Source organism: Eubalaena glacialis, chromosome X (genome assembly GCF_028564815.1).
Source record: "Eubalaena glacialis isolate mEubGla1 chromosome X, mEubGla1.1.hap2.+ XY, whole genome shotgun sequence".
Classification (NCBI taxonomy): domain Eukaryota; kingdom Metazoa; phylum Chordata; class Mammalia; order Artiodactyla; family Balaenidae; genus Eubalaena; species Eubalaena glacialis.
Window position 1 is genome coordinate 95,357,120 of NC_083736.1, and position 10,691 is coordinate 95,367,810.

At 40.2% G+C, this 10,691-nt stretch overlaps 1 protein-coding gene across 1 annotated transcript; it reads right to left on the reverse strand.

The window, feature by feature from the left end:
- Positions 1-2,560: 2,560 nt before the first annotated feature.
- On the reverse strand, positions 2,561-4,219 carry TCEAL7 (transcription elongation factor A like 7). The gene is made up of 2 exons (XM_061179082.1): positions 4,165-4,219; positions 2,561-3,116 (listed from the first exon to the last, which is right to left on the reverse strand). Exon 2 carries the CDS (start codon positions 3,100-3,102, stop codon positions 2,800-2,802), a length of 303 nt encoding a protein of 100 aa, XP_061035065.1. The 5' UTR covers positions 3,103-3,116; positions 4,165-4,219; the 3' UTR covers positions 2,561-2,799.
- Positions 4,220-10,691: the final 6,472 nt, after the last annotated feature.

The following is a 10,691-nucleotide window of genomic DNA, read 5'->3' on the forward strand; positions in this document are numbered from 1 at the left end:
TGTTTAAGAAGATAATCACATTACAAGACTATATAGTTTTCCTCTTAATTTTCATTGCAATATTTTATTTCTGTTTTTCACATTTTCATCTTTAATCCACCTGGGATGTATTTTTGTGTATGTGGCTAGTAGGAATATACGTTCATTTTCTTCTGATTGGATAGTCCATGTACTTGATTCTTAGGTTAAAATACCTCCTTGAAAATGTGTAAAATCTTTAAATAAAAATGCTTATAGCTAAATATTTGCTCACTGCTGTGATTATTTCCTTAGGACAAAGTTCAAGCAGTAGAATTTGGGAGTCATGGAGTATGCAGAGTATAGAGCTTTTGGTACTTACTGTGAATAGAAGCAAAAAAAATGAATATAGCAATTTACTCTCTCATTGAGTATGAAAATGCCTACATCCTCAATAAAACTGAGTATTGTAAGTAAACATTTGTCTATTTGATAGGTAGATAACAACTTGTTTTTATTTTATTCATTTTTCATTTGTCTTTTTGCCTTCTACTAAGGTTGAATAATGCTTATTCTCCACATAGATTTACTTGATGGGTACCCTCAATTTTCAGGCTATGGTACCAACCATTTTGACTTTCGGGAGCCCTTAATTACGAATTGTAAACGATTAGGCTCTTTGGTTATAAGGCGACTCCTTCTGCACTGCTCAGCTGAAACAGGGTCTATAGTGAGGATTTTTGAAGCAGTTTTGAAGAACATGATTTCATGGGAACCCCAAAATGAAGATTCCAAGGCCATATGCACAGAAATTCTGACTTTGTAAGAGTATGTGTGTGTATGGGGAGCTATTTGTCATAAATTTGTATTTGTAATAAGCACTCTAGAAGATTATAATGTCAGGAGCTGACTTTTTGAGAGACATCAATTAATTATACAAGGTTATAATAGTTTTATAGACTGAATTTGGGGAATAACCCCTTTCTTATTGGGTTCTTTTTGAAAATGTAAGTTATAGTTTCTAGAGAAATAGATTATTTCCAATTTTATGCAATCAGAAGTAAAACTGGGCCAAGAACACTAGAATTCTAATTAAGTAAACATTTATTAAGTACCCACTATGCGTAAGTCACAGCAGTAATCAAAAGAAATATAATGAAATGATAAAATATAATGAAATATAATAGTCTTTACTTTGAAATGGAAAATGCAAAAAGTCCAGTTAAGAAATAATGCTTAAGTATACATATATACATATACATAAAACGATATATGTACATACATACACTAAAAGGTATAAATACATATATTTCTATATATGTGTATATATTTATATATATAATATGTGTTATACATATATTAGTCTTACAAAGAATTTTCATATGTTTCAGGATTGGAAGGGATGGAGAGAAGGGGATTGTTTCCCTAGATCTATTTCCTGCATTACTTTGTGCAATTTACACATGTCTCCTGAGAGTCTTCTGAACCTGTAGGGCAGGCCTGACAGGAGCCTTCAGGGAGAAATCATCCCACAAGAGAAAGAAGACAAAACCTCAGTTCTTAGACATCGAGCAGCAACTCTGACTATAGCATGACATTTTTGCTCAAATTTGAACCCTGGTCCAACCCCCAAAATAGACTCATCATGTCTCACTCCTATGGAGGAAGTGTCCTGTGGCTCAAAATGGAAAGGGCTGTTTTACTAAAAACTCTGCTAAACACTGTGGCCCAAGCAATCCTGGAACAGTCCCCACCTGTGTTAACCATCACTGTAAAGCAGAGAGAGAAGCTTCAGAAGACAGAGTGGGGGTTCAATGCACTGGGGACTCCAGGAAACTCAGTGGGGCTTTGGCACTCAAGGACTCCAGTGCACCACCAGCAGCAGGGCCAGCAGAGAGCAAAGGGCCCAGGAGAAAAGGCAGCAGTGCCCAGCAGGCCTGGCAGGACCCAGGGGAGCCAGGGGTGGGGCTCAACAGCAGAGGCCTGGCATGGAAGTCCCCACCTCCCTGCCTATTGGACTTGTTCCTGAGCGCAGGTTGAGTCACGCCAGGACCCTCCCTCCCTCAAAACTGATGTTCTGTAGTGGGTTGGTGTTCTATATGCATAGGTGGGAACAAGAGCCCACCAAGCACAGCTCAGAGTCACCTCATTTCTTCTCCACAGCAGCCCTGTGAGGCAAATGTTTTCCCATGAAAAGACTGAGTCTTAAGCAAGTGTATCTACACTAATTGCCAGTTTTATTTCTCTGGCTAAGAGATCCAGAGATAATTTGAAGTTTACATTTCTTTCTTATAGTTCTGCTATTAAGAGTTTATTAAGTGTTTCATTGCCCTTCAAAGGTGATTGACAAGTTCTTTTATTGTGTCTGTTTATTTTAGTTTTTTTGTGACACAAGTAATACACACATATACACACATTTATATTATTCATTTTTTTGGAAAATGGGAAGATGCAAATAGGCAAAAAATAAAATAAAATACAGATTACAGAGATTCACTTAACCTTTTGGTGTATAATAATTCAGACATTTTTTGCATTATGACATGTATAAATGTACATATAAGATATATATAGACATATCTATATATATCATTTTGCAACATATTATTTTCACTTTACAATATACAATGAGCATCTTCCCATGCAAACGAATGAAACAATCCTATTAAATGAGTGAGATTGGGTTAAAAGATGAAATGGTAACGAGTCATATGTAAATCAAAGGAACACTGAAGGATTGGAATAAAATAGTAGCAAATATTTAGCAAGAAAACGCAGACAAAAGGAACCAATGTTGCAATATTAATAACAGAAAATAGTTGAATTCAGGGGAGAAATACATTAAATGGGATAAGGACGGTCCCGAGAATGCCTATGGTTAGAATGCAGAGCCCTAAATTTCTTTCTCAGACCCCTTATCTCTTCCAAACACCTTTCCATCTCGTCTCCCTCTCTTGTCATTTCTTCATCCTTAAAATGCCTATAGTCTATGTCCTCTTTAAATTCCTCGAGAGACTGAAGCAACCTTTGCCTAAAATTCCCTTCTGTTTGCTGGCGTTCGAATTCTCCATAGGGGCGTTCTTCCTCCCTCTTTGGCACGCTGCACTTGGGCTTTCCTTCATTTTCTTTGCAGGATTTTTGCATGATGTTGTGGTTTCCTGCTTAAGTCCAGGGAGAAAATGTAGAGTAAGATTGCTTCATTTCTTTTCATTCAAGATTGTCAGTTTCTCTCTGAAGCTAGATACTCGCCTAATCTCCCACCCCTGCTTCACTGGTCCAGCCCTCCGAAGTTCGAGATGCACCCCCTCCCTCCCTTACCCCTTCTCCGCCTCCTTACCCCTTCTCCGCCTCCTTTCCCCTCCCTCAGCAGCCCACCATTTCTTCAGCAGACGAGGCTAATGGCCTCTCTGATGGGCGGCAGGAGGGGAGCAGACAGGGAGTTGAGCTGTGGGGCCGCAAATTTTACCCAGCTCTCGCCCTTCCTAACTCCCACCCTCAGAGACCCCCGTCTGAGTGCTTCCCTCCCTGAGACGATTCGGGATAGTCTCCTCCTCTTTTACTTGCCTGCAGATGTCTGTGAACACAGACCCTCAGACCTGCAGACAGAAAGGAAGGGGCGGGAAGGAGGGAGTTCTCTGTGGATCGACCAGCGCCAGAGACAAGACACACGTTATTATCTTGAATCTAGGATCCTTATCACCGTTGTCGCCCCAAATTTCCTACCTCCTGTTTCCCCTCCTGTTCTTATCCCTTCCTACCGAATCTCTGCCCCCAACCCCCACCCCTCACCCTCAGGCCTAGTCCTGCAAGGGCCCTGTCCCCTCCCTCCCCACATCCCTCGCAGGCTAGCACTGAATGAGGCGAACTATTTTCAAGTTATCTCTAAATCTCTCTGTCTCCACCTCAGGATTCCAGCCTTTCTCCACGCACCAGCCCACACCTCATTTCCTCCAGCGGAGTTGGGAAAAGAGAAGAAGGATAAAGGGAAATCTTGCTAGTCTGAGAGAAGCTGATTATTTCTAAACTACACTAAACCTCTGGGTGTCTCTCAGGAGACTTCCACCTACTCCAGCCCCACCCCCCTTCAAAAATATAATTATCTCCGACGAGTTTGCACGGGTTTGGAGAAAGCAATCCTAGACATATTCCAGGCACTAGATTCAGCCACTACCACCCCAAGAGTCCCAGTGGTTCCCTCACACCAACCTTCAGGGATTTAAAGAATTTACGTCCTCTTTGTCTTGGCCACAAGCACGAACACCTGCAGGGCAGTAAGGAGCTGGTACCCAGAGGAGAAAGAAGCCCGGGAATATGAGGACTTCACGTCAGCTCCTGATCACGTGAGAATTATGTCATCCTCCAACTCTGGTCCCCACTTTCCCCTCCCACCAGCTGTGCTGCAGAAATGGAACGGCTTACCAACCTCCCACCACCCCCCACCAGGCCCTGTCACTCATTTTTGTCATTGCTAATTCCAGAGGTCAAAAGTGGCCCCTTCTCCCTGTAGTTGGAATTTGCCTTTCTCTGATTACCAGAGAAGGGCTGCATTTTCCCATAGTCTATTAACAATTGCTACTTTTTTAATGGTTGTGTGGAGAGAGAGGATTATTCATCCTCTTCTAAAATACAAGAACAGAAAGGTAGCAGTCTTCCCTCCACCCACCCTCTCCCCAGTCACTAATAGCCACCATTTTCCTTGCACTTCAGTTCTTGCAACCAAATTGGAGGGGGTGGGGTAAATTAAGGAAGGAAGTAATGACTGGGATTGTGGTTTTTACTTTCATTCTGATAATTTCCTATTCGTTTCCCCTTTTCCCCCATAAACATATTATATTCTTTTAATAATCAGAAATACGGTAACAGTATGTACATTTGGAAAAAAGATTCAAGATAGGAGGATAAAAAGACCCAGCCACCTGTTTCTGTTGCTGAGTCATAAGATAAATATAGACCCTCCAAGCAGACACATTTTTGGAAGTTTAAAATGTACAGGGCAACTGGAGGCTACCTTTTTGAGGCACTCCTGAGCATGTGAGGCCTTTTCATTAGGTGAGCTCCTGAGTCCATAATCCTGCATACCTAGATTTTCAGATCTCAAAAGTCAGTCATAAAATTTTACTACTTCGATCTCAGTATCATGCCCTCTGTCTCCCAGTTTGTATCATGCCCTTGTATTTCCCTCAATACTGTGTTTAAAAGATCCCACCTTTGCTCAACACTCTTATTTAGAATCCAGTAGTTTTTCATTTCTCCCACACATCTCTATCCTATTTATGTTTCCTTAGACCTTACTCAGCCACACTGGGGAATTAGAAGCACTAACAGAAACTGGCCCCATTTAGTCACTTATCACACAAAACTTTTTGTTGCTAAGGCTTTTGGTACTAATCTAAGTGAATCTGTTGTTGATTGGTTAGCTTGAAATATATGCAACAGAAAGAAGGATATGTTCTTTTTTTTAACTTTTTTTTTTTTAATTTTTTTTTTTGGCTGCACCGTGTGGCTTGTAGAATTTTAGTTCCCTGACCAGGGATTGAACCGGGCCCTCTCAGGCAGTGAGAGCACGGGAGTCCTAACCACTGGACCACCAGGGAATTCCCAGGGATGTGTTCTTAGTATTTGTTTTTAGGAAAACAGTGGCTCATTATAAATGCAAAGTTGCCACTAACCACTTTGAAGTAAATGGTTCCAGAAAATATTTAAGAAGAGAAAGAGAAGAGATCTTAAAAAGAGTAGAGCATTGTTATCACAGTTATTAAGGAATGGTTAGTTGTGATAGAAGCAAAAGATTTGTTGTTGGGGTGGAGAAATCCTGAATCCTCTGTAAATGGATTTTCATGCAGATCGTTAGATTTATGTGTTTTTTTTTTCCAATTTGAAAGCAGTCATTCTTTATTAACTGACCAGATTACAAAAATGATGGCAAATACCATAGTTCATCCTTCTAATAAGCCTGCTTTTCTGGTCTTCCCTGTTGCCAGCATCTCCACCTTCTGTAAAATGCGTGGTCTTTTTCTTCATTGTCTTCATGACTGACAAATACCAAGTGCTCCAATAAGTGGCAGGTCTCAATGATTACCTCCAAAGTATCTCAGGAATCCTTCCAATTCCCACTCTGGCTTCACTGCCACTTCCCAAAGGCAAGCAGCCATAAACTCCGACCACTACAACAACATTTACTGGCCTCTTTACCTTACATCTTGCCACCTTCCAATAAAATGAAGATTCTAAACAACAGATATGATCATGTCACTGCCCTACCTTATTTTACTTCATTCTCCAAAAATTCTATTAGATCTGGACAGCTTTGGTTTATCTAAACATTTCACAGAATACATCTCCATTTATAAGTAAAAGCTGTTATAAAAATACATGCAAATGCAAGCAAAGTAAGATATTGAGTTAGATTTAATTTGTTTCCCTACTATTGGTTGATGGGACTCATAGGTGAGGACAAAGAGGCATTATGTATCATGAAAAAAAAGTCCAATAATTGGGACCTGATACCTTCATAAGACCTTACCAAAACCCGCCTAACCCGTGTATCTACAACAATGTCCCAGTCCTCCTTCTCCCAAATCAGTGTAAGGAGACAGGTAAGGGTGACAGGCAAAGAATTGTGGTAGCCATAGACTTTGTGGGGAGTTCAGTGTCATTCATTATAACAACAATAACAACAACAACAACACCAATAGTACTTCATACTTATATAATACTTGTCATATACCAGGCACTCTTCTAAGCACTTTACATATACTAACGGAATTACTATTCATTACTACTCACAGTGCTATTATTAGCAAACTAAGGAGTACAGAGGTTAAGTAGCTTGCCCAAAGTCACACAGTAAATAGTGGAGATAGAATTTTAACCAAGGTATTCTGACTCCAGGGTTGGCACATGGTGAAAGTCAATTCTACCCCTTTCTCGTGGGTGAAAGGAAGAGCATAGTTCTTTCCTCTTTTAAACCAAGTGGAGGTGGAAGCTCTAAGAGAATTACATACAGAGAGAGGTCTGCAAGAACAAGGTACTGGTGTACGGTTCTTAGTTAGATCACTGCTTATTCTGTTGATCCAAAAGAGATAGCAGGGTGAAGATAGACACATAGTGTACTCTCCCCTTTGCTATGGCAAGGAGGGGTGAATTTTCCTGTGTGTTAGGTGGACACCAGGCTGACTTGCTGGTTCCTTTTCCAATATGGCTTCACACAGGGTGAGGGGATTCTATAAGCAAATAGTCCTAGAATTGTGCAAAATATGCTCAAATAAACCAAATGACAAATGATGGAAAAACTTGGATTAGGCATATCCTCCTGCCTTGAAGAACTAGATAACTGGGCAAATACATCAAACAACTACAAATGTTTTTAGACTCTAGACAATTGGCAGCACAAGGGTGTGGTCCCTGAGAGAAGAGAAGCAATCAAGATGAGCCCTGTGATTGCTTTGGATTTTGACTAAAGGCATCCTGTGGATTGTGGCATAGAGAGGAGGAGCATTTGCCTTCCTGAGTTGACAAGAAAGAGATTGGAAGTAGAGGTGGCTGAAGTTTGTGAGGAAGAATACCAGAGATGATGGATTAGTACAGAAAAACATTCTCCAAAAGTCTTTTAAAAGTTTCCCTTGAGCCTGTTGCTATATATTAAGCTGCACATACATAAAGTGAAACTTCATGAGGCTGGGCAAAGAATGACAAGTGAGTTACAAGCCAGACACAAAAGGCCACATATTGTATGATTGTATTTATATTAAATATCCATAATAGGCAAGTCCATAAAGACATAAAGCAAATGAATGGTTTCCAGGGGTTAAGAGAGGAGAGAATGGGGAGTGAATGCTTAAGAGGCCTGCGGTTTCCTTTTGGAATGAAGAAAATATTCTGGAGCTAGATAGTATTGATAACTGTACATTTGTGAGTGTACTAAAAGACACTGAATTTTACAATTAAAAATGGTTGAGGTGTGACCAACATGGTGGAGTAGGAAGACCCTGAACTCACCTCCTCCCACAGGCACACCAAAATTACAACTATTTACAGAGCAACTGTCTATGAGAATAACCTGAAGACTAACAGGAAAGATTTTCCACAACTAAAAATATAAAGAAGGAACTACAATGAGACAGGTAGGAGGGGTGGAGTCATGGTATAGTAAAGACCCACACCCCTGGGTAGGCAACTCACAAATGAGAGGATAATCACAATCACAGAGGGTCTCCCCAGAGAGTGAAGTGTCCAAGCTCCACATCAGACAATCACAGAGGGTCTCCCCAGAGAGTGAAGTGTCCAAGCTCCACATCAGACTCCCCAGTCTAGTGTTCCTGCACTAGGAAAGCAAGTTCCCAGAAAATCTTCTTTGAAAGCCAGTGGAGCTTGTGTATGGGAGAGCTAGAGGGCTGTGGGAAACAGAAACTCTGTTCTTAAAGGGTGCACACAAAATCTAACAAGCTCTAAGTCATAGTGCCTGATTTGGACCCACTTGCTGATCTTGGAGAGCCTCCCAGAGAGTCAGGAGACAACTGGGACTCCCTCTGGGCCATAGATGCTGGCAGTAGCCATTTTGGGGAGCTCCTTCTACCACAAGGACACTGGTACTGGCAAGCACTATTTTGGAGTCCTCCCTCTAGCCTATAGCAACAGGAGCTTACCCACCCACCAGCAGGCTGGCACCAGTCTCGGGCCCTCCAGCTGCACAGCCAGCTGCCCCAAGACCCAGGCCCACCCATGAGCAGATTGGCAACCATGACAAGAGGCAGAGCCTGGCAACCAACTGGGCTGGGGGCCAACCCAATCTACCACTGTGCCCACAGTAGTCTGCTCCACCACAATAGAAGAGCCCATGTAGCCCACATAGGGGACATCCTTGGAGCATAGAGCTCTGGTGATGAAAAGGGAGTGTGGTACTGGGCCCAACAGGACATCTCCTACATAAGGTCACTTCTCCAAGATGAGGAAATATAACCAACCTGCCTAATACATAGAAATGAGCACAGAGAATCAGGCAAAATGAGGAGATAGAGGAATATGTTTCAAACGAAGGAACAAGACAAAACCCCAGGAGAAGAACTAAGCAAAGTGGAGATAAGCTATCTACCCAATAAAGAGTTCAAGGTAATGATCATATAGATGCTCACTGAATTCAGGAGAATGGATGAGCACAGTGAGAATTTCAAAAAAGAGTTGAAAAATATAAAGAATCAAACAGAGCTGAAGACTACAATAACTGAAATAAAAAATACAGTAGAAGGAATCAACAGAAGACTAGATGATACAGAGGAATGAATCAGAGAACTGGAAGACAGAGTAGTGGAAATGACCCAAGCTGAAGGGAAAAAAGAATTTTTTAAAAATGAGGAGAGTTTAAGAGGCCTCTGGGACAAAATCAAGTGTACTAGCATTCACATCTAAATACATAAAGCAAATATGAACAAACACAAAGGGAGAAATTGACAGTAACACAATAATATTAGGGGACTTTAACACCCCAATTACATCAAAGGACAGATCATTCAGACAGAAAATCAATAAGGAAACACTGGCCTTAAGTGACACATTAGACCATATAGACTTGATGGATAGATGTAGAACATTCCATCCAAAAGCAACAAAATATGCATTCTTTTCAAATGCACATGGAACATTCTCCAAGACAGATCACAAGCTACACCAAAAAACAAGTCAATAAATTTAAAAAGATTCAAATGATATCCAACATCTTTTCTGACCACAACAGCATGAAAGTAGAAATCAAGTACAAGAAAAAAAAACCCTGCAAAAACCAGAAACATGTGGAAGCTAAACAATATGCTACTAAACAATCAATGGGTCACTGAATAATCAAAAAGGAAATAAAAAAATACCTGGGGACAAATGAAAATGGAAACACAATGATCCAAACCTAATGGGACACTGCAAAAGCAGTTCTAAGAGGGAAGTTTATAGTGATACAAGCTTACCTCAGGAAACAAGAAAAATCTCAAAGAAACAACCTAACCTTACATGTAAAGCAGCTAGAGAAAGAAAAACAAATAAAACCCAAAGTTACTAGAAAGAAAGAAATAATACAGATCAGAGCAGAAATAAATGAAATAGAGACTAAAAAACCCAAGAAAAGATCAATGAAACTAAGAGCTGGTTCTTTGAAAAGACAAACAAAATTGATAAACCTATAGCCAGATTCATCAAGAAAAAAGAAAAAGGGCCCAAATAAAATAAAAAAAATGAAAGAGAAGTTACAACCAACACTGTAGAAATACAAAGGATCATAAGAGATTACTATGAACAATTACATGCCAGTAAAATGGACAGCCTAGAAGAAATGGATAAATTCCTATAACTGTGCAATCTCCCAAGACTGAATCAGGAAGAAATAGAAAATATGAAGAGACCAATTACCAGTAATGAAACTGAATCAGTAAAAAACAAAAAACAGAAAACTCCCAACAAACTAAAGTCTGGGACCAGATGGCTTAATGGGTCAAGTCTAACAAATATTTAAAGAAGAGTTAAAACCTATCCTTCTCAAACTATTCCAAAAAATTAAAGAGGAAAGAGTACTTCTGAACTCAGTCTATGAGTCCAGCATCATCCTTTGTCTGATACCAAAATCAGACAAAGAGACCATAAAAAAAGAAAATTATAGGCCAATATCACTGACAAACATAGATGGAAAAATCCTCAACAAAATATTAGCAAACTGAATTCAATAATAGTTAAAAGGATCATACACCATGATC